At 41.8% G+C, this 17,361-nt stretch overlaps 2 protein-coding genes across 6 annotated transcripts in view; one reads left to right on the top strand and one right to left on the bottom strand.

Moving 5' to 3' along the window:
* LOC139389901 (inhibitor of nuclear factor kappa B kinase subunit beta) overlaps positions 1-6,518 on the bottom strand; it is a 37,341-nt gene extending 30,823 nt beyond the window's left edge. The window contains exons 1-2 of one of the 5 annotated variants that reach the window (XM_071136928.1): positions 6,311-6,518; positions 5,679-5,798 (exon numbers count right to left, since the gene is read on the bottom strand). In XM_071136928.1, coding sequence (XP_070993029.1) covers positions 5,679-5,783 — 105 coding nt within the window. In that variant the 5' untranslated portion in view covers positions 5,784-5,798; positions 6,311-6,518. Of the gene's footprint in view, positions 1-5,678; positions 5,843-6,310 lie in introns of all 5 variants that reach the window. The other 4 variants (XM_071136929.1, XM_071136927.1, XM_071136931.1 and 1 more) reach the window with 4 other exon arrangements.
* Positions 6,519-16,670: 10,152 nt separating this feature from the next.
* Positions 16,671-17,361, top strand: part of LOC139389900 (plasminogen activator, tissue) — a 29,101-nt gene continuing 28,410 nt past the window's right edge. The window contains exon 1 of the mRNA XM_071136924.1: positions 16,671-16,806. The gene's annotated coding sequence lies outside the window, so the exon portion shown is untranslated. The remainder of the gene's footprint in view (positions 16,807-17,361) is intronic.

The following is a 17,361-nucleotide window of genomic DNA, read 5'->3' as shown; positions in this document are numbered from 1 at the left end:
CTGATCAATTTCGCCTCTCCTCTTCAGATGAAGAGGAGGACGACCGTGACACTCCTAGTGTTATTGAAAAATCTACACACCCGGTTGATATATTATCGAATATATATTTTAAAAACAACCTGAGGATTAATTATAAATAACGTTTGACATGTTTCTGTGGACATTATGGATATTATTTGGAATATACGTCTGCGTTTGTGACCGCTCTTTCCTGTGGATTTCTGAACATAACGCGACAAACGGTATTTTGGGTATAAAAATAATCTTTATGGAACAAAAATAACATTTGTTGTGTAACTGGGAGTCTCGTGAGTGAAAACATCCGAAGATCATCAATGGTAAACTATTAATTTGATTGCTTTTCTGATTTTCGTGACCTAGCTACTTAATGCTTAGTGTACATAATGTTTTTCTATGCTATCGATAAACTTACACAAACGCTTGGACTGTGTTTTGCAATATTGCACTTGTGATTTCATGAATATGAATATTTTTGTTGTAATATTATTTGACTGTGGTGCTATGCTATTCAGCGGTTGCTGACGAAAATGATCCCGCTAACGGGATGGGTAGCGTCAAGAAGTTAACTTACCCTAACGTTGTAACTATAAAACGCTTATTGGATTATTCTCTGTACGGGTTGTTGGGGGTTCACCTTGGGGTCATGATAGGGGCTGTACCAAATGTTTGATGTATTATAATAATTGATTATGCTATGTTGTATTAATTGAAGGGGAGGGGTTATAAGAACCATCCCTCCTTACATTTATAGGGTCCTAGACTACAGATTATCAATACAGTGCCTTGCGAAAGTATTCGGCCCCCTTGAACTTTGCGACCTTTTGCCACATTTCAGGCTTCAAACATAAAGATATAAAACTGTATTTTTTTGTGAATAATCAACAACAAGTGGGACACAATCATGAAGTGGAACGACATTTATTGGATATTTCAAACTTTTTTAACAAATCAAAAACTGAAAAATTGGGCGTGCAAAATTATTCAGCCCCCTTAAGTTAATACTTTGTAGCGCCACCTTTTGCTGCGATTACAGCTGTAAGTCGCTTGGGGTATGTCTCTATCAGTTTTGCACATCGAGAGACTGAATTTTTTCCCATTCCTCCTTGCAAAACAGCTCGAGCTCAGTGAGGTTGGATGGAGAGCATTTGTGAACAGCAGTTTTCAGTTCTTTCCACAGATTCTCGATTGGATTCAGGTCTGGACTTTGACTTGGCCATTCTAACACCTGGATATGTTTATTTTTGAACCATTCCATTGTAGATTTTGCTTTATGTTTTGGATCATTGTCTTGTTGGAAGACAAATCTCCGTCCCAGTCTCAGGTCTTTTGCAGACTCCATCAGGTTTTCTTCCAGAATGGTCCTGTATTTGGCTCCATCCATCTTCCCATCAATTTTAACCATCTTCCCTGTCCCTGCTGAAGAAAAGCAGGCCCAAACCATGATGCTGCCACCACCATGTTTGACAGTGGGGATGGTGTGTTCAGGGTGATGAGCTGTGTTGCTTTTACGCCAAACATAACGTTTTGCATTGTTGCCAAAAAGTTCAATTTTGGTTTCATCTGACCAGAGCACCTTCTTCCACATGTTTGGTGTGTCTCCCAGGTGGCTTGTGGCAAACTTTAAACGACACTTTTTATGGATATCTTTAAGAAATGGCTTTCTTCTTGCCACTCTTCCATAAAGGCCAGATTTGTGCAATATACGACTGATTGTTGTCCTATGGACAGAGTCTCCCACCTCAGCTGTAGATCTCTGCAGTTCATCCAGAGTGATCATGGGCCTCTTGGCTGCATCTCTGATCAGTCTTCTCCTTGTATGAGCTGAAAGTTTAGAGGGACGGCCAGGTCTTGGTAGATTTGCAGTGGTCTGATACTCCTTCCATTTCAATATTATTGCTTGCACAGTGCTCCTTGGGATGTTTAAAGCTTGGGAAATCTTTTTGTATCCAAATCCGGCTTTAAACTTCTTCAGAACAGTATCTCGGACCTGCCTGGTGTGTTCCTTGTTCTTCATGATGCTCTCTGCGCTTTTAACGGACCTCTGAGACTATCACAGTGCAGGTGCATTTATACGGAGACTTGATTACACACAGGTGGATTGTATTTATCATCATTAGTCATTTAGGTCAACATTGGATCATTCAGAGATCCTCACTGAACTTCTGGAGAGAGTTTGCTGCACTGAAAGTAAAGGGGCTGAATAATTTTGCACCCCCAATTTTTCAGTTTTTGATTTGTTAAAAAAAGTTTGAAATATCCAATAAATGTCGTTCCACTTCATGATTGTGTCCCACTTGTTGTTGATTCTTCACAAAAAAATACAGTTTTATATCTTTATGTTTGAAGCCTGAAATGTGGCAAAAGGTTGCAAAGTTCAAGGGGGCCGAATACTTTCGCAAGGCACTGTATATATATTTATTATAGAGGTTTAATATTGTTCCACAGTTTATTTTCTAGTCTCTACCTCTTATAAGGAAACGGTCTGAGAAATGTGTGACTGAGACAGAACTGTGTAGGGGAGTGTAAGAGATAAGAGACTAGTCAGACATTCCACTATAAATCAGCTTGGGGAGTGGACATTTACTGGTTAGCCCTTATAAAACACTGGAACTATTGTATCTCTCTTGCAAGTTTGTATAGCTGTGTATGCATGGGCTTGGTCTGATGAGTAGAAGGTAATGACATATGCAGTGACATCACTAGGGCTGGACTTCGGGCTCAATAAAATAACTTGGGACTTTTCCTATTTTGAAGAACTGTTGTCAACTTCTGTTAATGCAATTGCATTAACCTCTTGATCCTACTTGAGACGCAGACGTCTCAAGTAGGCACCTGGAAATGCAAATGCGCTACGCTAAATGCTAAATGTACTCGTTAAAACTCAAACGTTCATTAAAATACACATGCAGGGTATTGAATTAAAGCTACACTCGTTGTGAATCTAGCCAACAAGTCAGATTTTTAAAATGCTTTTCGGCAAAAGCATGAGAAGCTATTATCTGATAGCATGCAACACCCCCACTATACCTGAAGGGGACGTAAACAAAAGAATTAGCGTAGCCGGCGCTACACAAAAACGCAGAAATAAAATATAAAACATTCATTACCTTTGATGATATTCTTTGTTGGCACTCCTATATGTCCCATAAACATCACAAATTGGTCTTTTCCCCGATTAAATCCGTCCAAGTATGCCCAAAATATCCATTTGTATAGCCTGTCTGCTTCAGGAAAAAAGCTCTCTTCCAAAGCGCAACGTCATTTTTAAAAATTATATAAGTTGCCTATATTCTTTGACAAAACACTTCAACCTACTTTTGTAACCCAACTTTAGGTATTTGTAAACGGAGGCGGCAGCGTAGCGGTTACTAGTCCAACGGTTAGAGCGTTGGACTAGTAACCGGAAGGTTGCAAGTTCAAACCCCCGAGCTGACAAGGTACAAATCTGTCGTTCTGCCCCTGAACAGGCAGTTAACCCACTGTTCCTAGGCCGTCATTGAAAATAAGAATTTGTTCTTAACTGACTTGCCTAGTTAAATAAAGGTAAAAAATATATATATTTTTTAAAAAAATAAGCGATCAAATTGATCACTGGGCGATCTGTATTCAATAGCAGCTACTCAAGAAAACAATGTCCATTTTTCAATCTTCCAAAATCGATTGTTGTAGGCTGGATGGAATGACGGATCTATTGGTAATGTCTCAAAGGATTTTTGTCAATGAAAATGACGTTTTTGGCGACATCGTGTGGAAGCTGTAGGAATTGCATCTGTGTCCATATTAAATTTGGTTTCCTTTAATACTTTTTTCAGCTTTCAGTGACCAGTTTTTCTTGCGCTTTTCGATGAAACACACGCTCTGTTATAGTCACAGCCGTGATTTAACCAGTTTTAGAAACGTCAGAGTGCTTTCTATCCACACATACTAATCATATGCATATACTATATTCCTGGCATGAGTAGCAGGACGCTGAAATGTTGCGCGATTTTTAACAGAATGTTCGAAAAAGGAGGGGGTAGGATGAAGAGGTTAATAAAGGTTTTTGAATTATTTAATTAAAAATATTGTCTGAATGATAATTTCACCAATGAGAAAATGATTGACAAGGAACAATGAACAAACCCCAACAGGGTACTACATTTAAAATAAAACTGCCCATAAGGTAGTATGAGAGGAGTTGAAATATTTATGTAATAAACCTTTTTCCATAAAGTTAGAGCGAATTAAGATTGAATCTCGACGTAACTTATAACGTTGTACAAAGCCTAGGGTTTCCATCAAACTAAGTATTATTGCGGCACTAATGTGATGAAGTAAAATAATTGAAATATGTCGCTTGAGAAAAGATAATCTGCTTACAATGTAATACATTGTCTGTTGCCTAAATGGAGTCGTATTTAAATAACTGAATCAAATAAGGGACAGTTACCTACATCTAATGAATTCTAATAATAGTGGATAGGTAATTGCGATAGAGCTGGGACCATGAACATAATTGAAATCTAAACATGGGTATTACTTATTGCAGAATACAACTGCAATGAACTGAGGTTGTGGGCAGGAAAAGGATCTGATATTCCAAAATGTGTTTTTTTCTTATGAATTGACTGATGTATTTTATAAATGTGGCGCATTACATGTTACTTTTAAAGTCTTGTACATTTCATAAGTAGGAAACCAAAAGAGAAGAGATAATTGTCAAGTTTGTTTTTAACAGTTGGATCAGTCCCTAGAGAAAGGGATCAAGCCCTAAGAGGGACAAAGGCCAGCCAGCACACAGATATTGTTCTCCAGGAGTGGAGTGAGCAGTTCTGGACTACTATAGGCAATATAGACTACAGGTGGCTGAAAGGCCAAAGCATGAGAGCCTCAGGGACCACAGAGAGAGGAAGGTCATTGAATCTATTTGAATAAAGACATAAAGTTACATAAAGGAACATTTAGGAATCAGAGAGAACAAAGGTCTAAAGCTCTTAATACATTAACATCATCTTCATAACTCTGATGGGGTCATACATCTATGACAATGAAGCATGTAAAGTACGAGCCAGCGAAAGGATTTGACACAATGCTAACTGTCATTACCACTGACCTCCATTGTTGGTAGGGGTCCACATAGTACTACCACTGTGCCCTTTCAGCTGAATTCACCTGAGACAACACTGAGCAGCATTTCCAGTAAACAAAGTTGTGCATACAGACATAAAGACAGATAGACAGTGCACAGATAGAGGACAGAAAGATCTAACTAAATGGGTGTGGACAAGTTCCAATGGTGTAGCTATAATAATGTACATCTATGTCCCTCTCATCCTGTGACTAGGTGTGATGTCATAGGCCAGGGAGGATGCAGAGTTCTATGGGCCAGGTCACAGAATAAAGATGAGTGTATTTCCTGTAAGTTACATTTAAAGCATTCATGATGAGGGAATTTAATATTACATCAAATATTAATGTGGGAGCCTCCATAGGTTCTGCTAGGCATGCAGCAGCATAGGTTGTAGGCTATCTGATGACAGTATGAAACATGAAAAATGCCACCACTTAGGATGCTCATACATGATAGCATAGCACTTTTGCAAGCACACAAAATATGGTAAAAGTTATAGGTAACAAAATACACACATGAATGGTGTGCTACTGTTAAAGTTATGCACCTTGTTCTGCCATCGGGTGACATTCCCGAAGCCCCCGGTCCCCAGGCGTTCCTTCAGCTCCCAGGAGCCACAGCTCTGCTGCTGCTGCAGGGGAACGCGACTCATGGTCCTCAGATAGTCCTGACCTCAGCCACACAACAACACAGGATCTGAATTTTTTTTTACTACAGCATTATTAGCCTGTATGTACACTGTATGTAGGCCTAACTAACGCATGTCTGGACCATTGGGGCACTGAAGGTAAGGCAAGCAGAGCAGCAACGATTTCAAAATATATGGTAACAAGTAACTACAGCTACTACTTGCCCTATAATGACAGTGTTACTAGCTCAACATCCATAGCTGTTCTCTCTGAATACATAATAGGCTACATTATATAAACACTGAAATGACCAGACTGATTGTCAGCAGGCTACAGGAGAACATCAAGTGTATTCTTTATAAAGCAGCAGCACAGCAGTATCATGCGGATAGTTTGTTTCGATTTATAAAAAATAAAAGTATGCTTATATTGTGTTTATAAACTTTACAAGCTTACTAGTTGTTTTCCACTCATTATAGAAGATTACAGCTGGCATTAGGCTTCCCCGATGCTACTGTAATGTAGCACAACTACCGCGAGCACCTCTCACCTTTCTCTCGTGAGTAGTGACTGTAAAATTAGTCCTACCTGAAAAGTAGACTTTGGCCAACGGAAAAAGTTAGTTTGATAATGATAGACGCAGCTACCTAGCATACACTTTTGTTCATGAAAGTAAGCTTCACTTTCTCTCGATTTACTACTGTAGCTGGGGGGGAAAAAATTCTCAAAGTCTACTTCCTGAAAGTCATATTTCCTGTAAACCTGAACGCGGGGTCGATCCGCCCACAAAGAGCATAGCGTATTCTTAGTCTGTAGACTGGTACTGCTGATATAGGTCGATGCCTGATACACGGATACAGTAGCTAGGTTCATAATCTCTGTCAGTGTCTCCAATGGAGAATATGTGGCGACTGTTGTCTTAGTTTGGAGTAGGATATCTAAAGAGATAATGTGCCAGATGTGCCAATAGCTGTTATCGTAAGAAAATGATAGGCTGCTAACGTTACATTAAACTAGGGAAGAGATCCAGCTTTTGTCAAATTAACGTGAACAGTTTAAATGTTTTGCATTTAAACATTTTCCTAACCTTAACGCAATTATCCTAACGCAATTATCCTAACCTGCTGTGTAAATTCTCCTAACCTGCTACAAAAATTCAAATCTGAAGTTAATTTGACAAAAGCTGGATCCCTTCTAGCCATGACACTACAAGAGGTCTGTTCACTCCAGTGGAGTATGGGGGGGCCTCAAACTGATAAATTATACACTACATGGCCAAAGGTATGTGGACACCCATTCAAATGAGTGTATTTGGCTATTTCAGCCACACCCGTTTCTGACAAACACTGGCAGTAGAATGGCCTTACTGAAGAGCTTGGTAACTTTCAACATGGCACCGTCATAGGATGCCACCTTTCCTGCAAGTCAGTTAGTAAAATGTCTGCCCTGCTAGCTGCCCCAGTCAACTGTAAGTGTTGTTTATTCTGAGGTGGAAAAATCTAGGAGTAACAACGTCTCAGTGGTAGGCCACACAAGCTCACAGAATGGGACCGCCGAGGGCTGAAGCACATAGCATGTAAAAATCGTCATTCCTCGTTTGCAACACTCACTACCGAGTTTCAAACTGCCCCTGGAAGCAATGTCAGCACAAGAACTGTTCGTTGGGAGCTTCATGAAATGGGTTTCCATGGCCGAGCAGCCTAAGATTACCATCAAAATCGAACACCTAAGATTACCAACAAAATCGAACACCTTTGACATGAATTGGAACACCGACTGCGAGCCAGGCCTAATCCTCCAACACCAGTGCCTGACCTCACTAATGCTGTCGTGGCTGAATGAAAGCAAGTCCCCGCAGAAATGTTCCAACATATAGTGGAAAGCCTTCTCAGAAGAGTGGAGGCTGTTATCGCAGCAAAGGGGGGACCAACTCCATATTAATGTCCATGATTTTGGAAGTAGATGTTCGATGGTGTTCACATACTTTTGGTCATGTAGTGTACTTAAAAAAAAGAGTACTATTATTATTATTTTACTATGCCCAGCTCATGAGGACCCTTGATGATGTGAGGCCCAAGGCGATTTCCCCTTCTGCCTAATGGTAAGTCCGCCACTGGTCACCATATTAATCATATATAAACGCAACATTCAACAATTTAAAATATTTTACTGAGTTATAGTTCATTTAAGGAAATCAGTCAATTGAAATAAATTCATTAGGCCCTTATCTATGGATTTCACATGACTGGGAATACAGATTGCATCTGTTGGTCACAGATACCTTAAAAATAGATAGAAACGTGGATCAGAAAACCAGTCCGTATCTGGTGTGCAGCACGACATCTCCTTCGCATAGAGTTGATCAGGCTGTTGATTGTGGCCTGTGGAATGTTGTCCCACTCCTCTTCAATAGCTGTGCGAAGTTGTTGGATATTGGTGGGAACTGGAACACGCTGTAGTACATGTAGATCCAGAGCATCCCAAGCTTGCTCAATGGGTGACAATTGTGTGCAGATCCTTGCGACAAAGAAACTTGCATTATCATGCTGAAACGTGAGGGGATGGCTGCGGATGAATGGCATGACAATGGGCCTCAGGATCTCAAATAAAATAACATTTTAATGGTCACATACACGTGTTTAGCAGATGTTATTGCGGGTGTAGCGAAATGCTTGTGCTTCTAGCTCCAACAATGCAGTAATATCTAACAAGTAATATCTAACATTTACACAACCTATACCCAATACACACAAATCTAGTAAAGGAATGGAATTAACAATGTAAAGATATATGGACGAGCAATGTCAGAGCGGCATAGAATAAGATACAGTAGAATAGTATAGGATACAGTATATACATATGAGCTGGGTAATGCAAGATATGTAGACATTATTAAAGTGACTAGTGTTCCATTTATTAAACTGGCCCGGGATTTCAAGTCTATGTATATAGGCAGCAACCTCTGATGTGCTAGTGATGGCTATTTAACAGTCTGATGGCCTTGAGAATCAGTTTTTCAGTCTCTCGGTCCCCGTTTGATCCACCTGTACTGACCTCGCCTTCTGGATGATAGCGGGGTGAACAGGCAGTGGCTCGGGTGGTTGTTGTCCTTGATGATCTTTTTGGCCTTCCTGTGATATCGGGTGCTGTAGGTGTCCTGGAGGGCAGGTAGTTTGTCCCCGGTGATGCATTGTGTTGACCGCACCACCCTCTGAAGAGCCCTGCAGTTCCGGGCGGTGCAGTTGCCGTACCAAGCGGTGATACAGCCCGACAGGATGCTCTTTCATTGTGCATCTGTAAAAGTTTGTGTTTTAGGTGTGCATTCAAATTGCCATTGGTAAAATGCAATTGTGTTCGTTGTTCGTAGCTTATGCCTGCCCATGCCATAACCTTACCGCCACCATGGGGCACTCTGTTCATCACAACGTAGACATCAGCAAACTGCTCACCCACACAACGCCATACACACTGTCTGCCCGGTACAGTTGAAACCGGGATTAACCTGTGAAGAACACACTTTTCCAGCGTGCCAGTGGCCATCGAAGGGGAGCATTTGCCGACAGAAGTCAGTTACAACGCCAAACTGCAGTCAGGTCAAGACCCTGGTGAGGATGATGAGCATGCAGATTAGCTTCCCTGAGATTGTTTCTGACAGTTTGTGCAGAAATTCTTCAATTGTGCAAACCCTCAGTTTTATCAGCTGTCCGGGTGGCTGGTTTCAGATGATTCAGCAGGTGAAGAAGCCCGATGTGGAGGTCCTGGGCTAGCGTGGTTACACGTGGTCTGCGGTTGTGAAGCCTGTTGGATGTACTGCCAAATCCTCTAAAACGATGTTGGAGGTGGCTTATGGTAAAGAAATGAACATTCAATTATCTGGCAACAGCTCTGGTGGACATTCCTGCAATCAGCATGCCAATTGCACGCTCCCTCAAAACTTGAAACCTCTGTGGCACTGTGTTAAGAGTGGCCTTTTATTCTCCCCAGCACAAGATTCACCTGTGTAATGATCACGCTGTTTAAGCAGCTTCTTGATATGCCACACCTGTCAGGTGGGTGGATTATCTTTGCAAAGGAGAAATGCTCACTAACAGGGATGTAAACAAATTTGTGAACAACATTTGAGAGAAGTAAGATTTTTGTGCGTCTGGAACATTTCTGGGATCTTTTATTTCAGCCCATGAAACATGGGACCAACACTTGACATGTTGTGTTTATATTGTCTGGTTTTTGGTTTAGTTCTCACCTAAATGTGTTATCACTGCACTTCAACCATTTGAAAGCACAGCAAAGTTTAAATGGAAATGCAATGTTGGATTTTTTGTTTATTTATACAACAACTTAATGTGTTATCAAATCAAACTTTAAATGCACTTTAAATAAAATTTTGATTTAATTTAATCCTATTCTTAAAGCTTGAAACCCTAGGCCTATATGTACAGTACCAGTCAAATGTTTGGACACACCTACTCATTCAAGGGTTTTTCCTTATTTGTACTATTTTCTACATTGTAGAATAATAGTGAAGACATCAAAACTATGAAATACCACATACGGAATCATGTAGTAATCAAAAAAGTGTTAAGCAAATCAAAATATATATATCACCCTTTGCCTTGATGACAGCTTTGCACACTCCTGGCATTCTCTCAACCAGCTTCATGAGGAATGCTTTTCCAACAGTCTTGAAGGAGTTCCCACATATGCTCAGCACTTGTTGGCTGCTTTTCCTTCACTCTGCGGCCCAACTCATCCCAAACCATCTCAATTGGGTTGAGGTCAGGTGATTGTGGAGGCCAGGTCAGCACTCCATCACTCTCCTTCATGGTAAAATAGCCCTTACACAGCCTGGAGGTGTGTTTTGGGTCATTGTCCTGTTGAAAAACAAAAGCTAGTCCCACTAGCTTGCAAACCAGATGGGATGGCGTATCACTGCAGAATGCTGTGGTAGCAATACTGGTTAAGTGTGCCTTGAATTCTAAATAAATCACAGACAGTGTCACCAGCACAGCACCCCCACACCTTAACACCACCTCCTCCATTCTTCACGGTGGGAACCACACATGCAGAGATAATCCGTTCACCTGCTCTGCGTCTCTCAAATCTGGACTCATCAGACCAAAGGACAGATTTCCACCGGTCTAATGTCCATTACTCGTGTTTCTTGGCCCAATCAAGTCTCTTCTTCTTTTTGGTGTCCTTTAGTAGTGGTTTCTTTGCAGCAATTCCACCATGAAGGCCTGATTAACGCAGTCTCCTCTGAACAGTTGATGTTGAGATGTGTCTGTTACTTGAACTCTGTGAAGCATTTATTTGGGCTGCAATCTGAGATGCAGTTAACTCTAATGAACTTATCCTCTGCAGCAGAGGTGACTCTGCGTCTTCCTTTCCTGTGACGGTCCTCATGAGAGCCAGCTTCATCATAGCACTTGATGGTTTTTGCGACTGCACTTGAAGAAACTTTCAAAGTTCTTGAAATTTTTCGGATTGACTGACCTTCATGTCTTAAAGTAATGATGGACTGTTGTTTCTCTTTGCTTATTTGAGCTGTTCTTGACATAATATAGGTCTATCTTCTGTATTCCACCCCTACCTTGTCACAACACAACTGATTGGCTCAAACGCATTAAGGAAAGAAATTCCACAAATTAACAAGGAACACATGTTAATTGAAATGCATTCCTGGTGACTACCTCATGAAGCTGGTTGAGAGAACGCCAAGAGTGTGCAAAGCTGTCATAAAGGCAAAGGGTGGCTACTTTGAAGAATCTCAAATATAAAACATATTTTGATTTGTTTAACACTTTTTTGGTTACCACATGTTTCCATGCGTTATTTCATAGTTTTGATTTATTCACTATTATCCGACAATGTAGAAAATAGTAAAAATAAGGAAAAACCATTGAATGAGTAAGTGTGTCCAAACTTTTGACTGGTACTGTATGTCTATTTTTAGTTGAATCTTGGGTTGAATTGAAACAATAGCTGTTGATGACTTTGAATATGCTATATCGGCCTAAATAGTATCATGGATGATGTATGACTCATAAAGTGTAGTTACATTTCATTTGCTCTGTTACCTACTCTTTGAAATGACTTCGATAGCAAAAGTGAATTTATTTAATTTTTAAGTGGAGGATTCCAGTAAATCATTCTCACGATAGCACATTTGTAGAAGTCAGTGACAAATATCAAAGCTAAGCAGGAACAGGTTTGGTTAGAACCCTGAATGGAAGACCAAAGGGTAGTTGTTGATTGATCACTTCCTCAGTAGGTGCTTCCCAGCCTTTAGTTTTTTCACAGATCTGACATTTTTTCAAAGTCACAAATTAAACATTTTATACAAGGTTTGTCTGTTGAAGATTGGTTACCAAGTTGACATAATCCTGGGGTTGAAATTTCACCCTCATAACAGTTTAAATTGACGACTTTTTGCAAATCCAATGTATTTTAAACAGATTCCAGATCACAATATTTTGACAAATTAAGATGAAACATTGAGTCAGCCAGTTTGTGCCCAGTGGAAAGGCTTGTATGGAATGGGGTGCTCACCTGAGTAAACATAGTCCAAAAAAGGTGAATGTATCTCCCCTAAATACTGCAACAACAAGTCTTACAATACATTTTGCTCAGATAAAACGTGTCGTTACAGTCTTTATGGAGGATACCACCATGTAAGGCTTTTGCACTGCTTGCAACGATCCTGTCCCCGTATCTTTTGAATGGGCTTGACGATTATATCATAAAATCTGTGAAAATGCGGTCATTTAAGATATATGTATAATTGTATATATATACACAATTATATTAGTGTTTGTGGCTGAATTCTCTTCTGCCTGATGCCTTATGACGTTTTTGCTCATTGAATACCATTCAAAAAGTCTACAAAAGTCAGAAAACAACAAGGCTACGGTCAGAGTCGTGTGTATAGGTGGCAGGGAAGTCAGGCACAGGATAATAAAACTTAATGAAATGGAGTTGTTTAATGACTGTAAACAAAACATAACTCCAAAATGATGAAATAATTAAACAAAGTGGGTACAAGGACCCATCGCGCACCAATACAACACGAAATCTGAACAATAAACAATCTCTGACTGTAACGATCTTCTTCATCTGAGGAACAATCGGACCAAAACGCGGCGTGGTAAGTGTCCATGTTAATTTAATATCACTGAACACGAAATACAAAATAACCAAGTGAAACAACAAAATGAAAATCGAAACAGCTCTGTATGGTGAAGAACACAGACACAGAAAACAACTACCCACAAACACCAGGTGGGAACAGGCTACCTAAGTATGGTTCTCAATCAGAGACAACGATAGACAGCTGCCTCTGATTGGGAACCATACCAGGCCAAACACAGAAATACAAAACATAGAACAAAAACATAGAATGCCCACCCCAACTCACGCCCTGACCAAACTAAAATAGAGACATAAAAAAGGAACTAAGGTCAGGACGTGACAGCACCCCCCCCCCCCCCCCCCAAATGTGCGGACTCCGGCCGCAAAACCTAAACCCATAGGGGAGGGTCTGGGTGGGCATTTGTCCGAGGTGACGGCTCTGGCGCAGGACATGGACCCCACCTTAGTCTTGGCCCACTTAGGTGGCGCCTTTGGAGCGGCGACCCTCGGACTGGGGACCTTTGCAGCGGGCGCCGGACAGGCGGGAGACTCTGGCGGCGCCCTGGACAGGCGGGAGACTCTGGCGGCGCCCTGGACAGGCGGGAGACTCTGGCGGCGCCCTGGACAGGCGGGAGACTCTGGCGGCGCCCTGGACAGGCGGGAGACTCTGGCGGCGCCCTGGACAGGCGGGAGACTCTGGCGGCGCCCTGGACAGGCGGGAGACTCTGGCGGCGCCCTGGACAGGCGGGAGACTCTGGCGGCGCCCTGGACAGGCGGGAGACTCTGGCGGCGCCCTGGACAGGCGGGAGACTCTGGCGGCGCCCTGGACAGGCGGGAGACCCTGGAGGGAGGAGACGGAGAGACAGCCTGGTGCGTGGGGCTGCCACAGGACCCACCAGGCTGGGGAGACCTACAGGAGGCCAGGTCAGGACATGACACTGACAAACATATGAGGGGAAACAGAGGGTTAAATACACAACAGGTAATGAATGGGATTGAAACCAGGTGTGTAGTAAAACAAGACAAAACCAATAGAAAATGGATCAATGATGGCTTGAAGACCGGTGACGTCGAGTGCCGAGCACCGCCCGAACAAGGAGAGGCTTCGACTTCGGCAGAAGTCGCGACAGATACTTCCTGGAAAACGACATGACTCTTTCATACGTATAGTGATCTAAGGCCTATTTGACTAGTGTCATAATACAATTGGCTCATTCATCCCCCCTCCTCTCCCATGTAACTATTGCCCAGGTCGTTGCTGTAAAAGAGAATGTGTTTTCAGTCAATTTACCTGGTAAAATAAGGGTTAAAAATATATCTAAAATAATTTATAATAATTATAATAATGAAAAATCACTGTACAATGTCTACTTGGAAAATACCCTACCATGGTGTTCGGAGTATTCAAGCTATGCAATGACATTGCCTTAATTGTCAACTGTAAGATAATGATGCAATCAATGACTGTTCAGCAGATTCTCGACACTCAAAACCTCAGTTTTCAAGAGAATCCCCTGTTTGTAATGAAAACATTATCACATTTCCACATCAACAAACAACATGAAACATCCTCCCTACATCCGGCTGACTTGTATCACTTTGGTTCCCATACTGTATACATGCTTTTATTTATATGCAAAAGTTCCATGCGTATGGCGTAGATATATATTTTTTACACTAGTAATGTGTGATTTGTAGGTGCATAGACCCCCTCACTGAGTAGCCTGTTTTGAGAAACTATTTCCTGTTTACGTTTACTAAATATGGTGTTGTTTCCTAGGCTAGTGCTGTTTGTTTAATATGGTGTTTTGTAAAAAGGCCTAGCAGCCTCACAATTACAATACAGGTGCCTTTGGCCTAAATTAACTACACAAAACTATGCATTTTAGTAGAGGTAAAAGTGTATAGCTGTCTCTTTATGTAATTCCAAATCACAGGAGGTTGGTGGCACCTTAACTGGGGAGGACGGGCTCATGGTAATGTCTGGAATGGTATGAGTGGAATGCTATCAAATACATCAAACACATGGTTTCCATGTGTTTGATGCCATTCCATTTGCTCTGTCTCCACCACTATTACGAGCTGTCCTCTCCTCATCAGCCTTCTGTGTTCCAAATGTGCATGTCTTAAATTTACAAAAACCTGGGTTTTAGGCCTAATACTTTCACCAAGTTGTATTACATGTGCTACGTGCTTCTAACAGGAGGTCAAAACTACTGCATCACATTTTATTGGTATTGTGGTCATGGCATTGCATTAATTAGGGGAAATTATTTTGACATGGCTTGGTGTCATAATTTTATCCTTATTCATCAAGTAGTACACAACCGCCTTGTCAGACCATGAGTGATAAACATGTGTGTGTGCACTGTGTGTGTGTACTGTAAATGTGTGGTGTCCTCATTAAACACTGGTGACTCCATACTAATCTAACATAGATGGAATTGACAACGAGGCGACAGAGTGTTAGTCCAGAGTGTTAGTCCACAATTAGTCCAGTGTTCGCTAAATAATTTCCTTTACAAAAATGTAATAAAAGTTGAACAACTTCAGCCATATTATCCTCAACAGCACACAAGGACTAATAATAATGTATTGATTTATATAAAATCATACACTGACACATTTTGATGTCTTTGACTTGTCGCAGCCCTCTGATGTGGAGGTTGCAATGAAGGCGGTCGTCGTCGCCGGCCTACTAGCTGCCACCGATCCCCTTTTCTATTTCAGTTAAGTTTTGTCTGATTAGTTTCACCTGTTTCTTGTTTGGGTTTTGTTTTGGGCTATTTAAACTCGGTATGCCCACCTGCTTTTGTGCAGGCTAGTTTTTCCTGTTCATGTGTGTGGATTTCTTTTTCCGGACGGTTTCGTCCTGTTTGTTGGACTTGGTTATTTCGCCCTTGTGTTTGGCGTGACCGTTACTCTGTTCCTGGAATAAAAACCCACGTTTGAACTAACTCTGCTCTCTGCGCCTGACTCCTCCACCCACTACTCCTAGAAGCCGTGACAGAAGCCCGCACCACCGACATGGAGTCAGCAGGAGCAGCGACCACCCCTCTTACATCAATGGAGGCGCGCGTCCTCCATCACACGGCCATCCTCCATCGGATCGTTTCGTCGATGGACCAAATGATGGAGAGGATGGAGCGATGGGAGAGGAGTGGTCTCCCGACATCAACCCCAGCTCCCCCACAGACGACGTAACCCACTCCTCCTCCGGCGGCGTCCGGTCCCAGCGCGTTGCATCTCGCGCCCCCGAGGGAGTACGATGGAGCCGCGGCTGGGTGCCAGGGATTTTTGCTCGAGCTCTACCTGGCTACCGTTCGAATGTGAGCCTCCTCGTCTCCTGTCTGACAGGTAGAGCCCTGGAATGGGCCAACGCAGTCTGGAACGGCCCAGACTCTGGCAGGGGATTCGCCACTAACTGGATTTCCATTGGTACTGAACCCACCCACAGTCTTTACCCTGGCCTGGTCAGGAGCCTTGGGGAGGCCAATTCCAAACAGCTGCAGAGTATAAACTCAGGTTGCGAAGAATTTAATCACTAATAACATCAGATTTGCAACCAAGATCAACTGAAGTCTGTACAAGACAAATATTCACTTTATTAGAATATGATAGATTTTTCTTAATCAACCCTTCAATGTTGAGCCAAAGACGGGTTCAGTTTCATGTTTGTGTGTGTGTGTCACGTAAAGGCCTGGGTGCCTTTGAGTCACACTTCCGGAGAACAATGTAATACGTAAAAATGGTCAAATCATGTAGTAATCCAAACAGCCCCCCCCTTCAGCGGAAATAGCCGAGGCTAGGATAAAAACCGAGAAGCACAGCAGTTATCACACTTCATTGTCAATATCCTCCGATAATTGTTTCTAGAGGTAGATTCAGAACTAGCAACATACCATACACAAGGACAAGGTAAGGATATTCATGTTTTCCAGATTTTAATGGTTATGTACTGGCTATGCTAAGTCATTGATTGCATTAGGCTACAACATTTGCTAATTGTTTTCTGTGAAGCATGCCGGGACAAATTATTTCAAATGGAATGTCAAATATTATATGATTAGGCTATTATATGATTAGGCTATATTATTATGAGCGCAGTCTCACATACAGACAGTAGGTTGTGGTCCCGGATGCTTGTAGGTGCTTATATCTTCTCTAGATGGGTTTACGTCGTTTGTTCTACACTGTGTCCCTTAATTTACTTTACCTGGAATATGGACCAATTCAATCCCTTCTAGATATAACGTATGTCCTTTGGGGTAGTGTATTGGAGGGTATATACGCAGGTATATGCCGTAAACCCACTTTTCGTGGGCATTGTGTGCTCACTTCTTAATCCCCGTGATGCGTATCAAAGTAGATTAGTGGAGGTATGCGACGTATCAATTAATAAGGCTGATGGAACAGATCAGAACGGTTAGTTTAAAATGTTGATCAACTATTATGTCTTCACATGTGAAGCAC

Source organism: Oncorhynchus clarkii, chromosome 30 (assembly GCF_045791955.1).
Source record: "Oncorhynchus clarkii lewisi isolate Uvic-CL-2024 chromosome 30, UVic_Ocla_1.0, whole genome shotgun sequence".
In the NCBI taxonomy this organism is placed as follows: Eukaryota; Metazoa; Chordata; class Actinopteri; order Salmoniformes; family Salmonidae; genus Oncorhynchus; species Oncorhynchus clarkii.
Note: the sequence above shows the minus strand (reverse complement) of the source record. Positions and strands in the feature narration are given on the sequence as shown.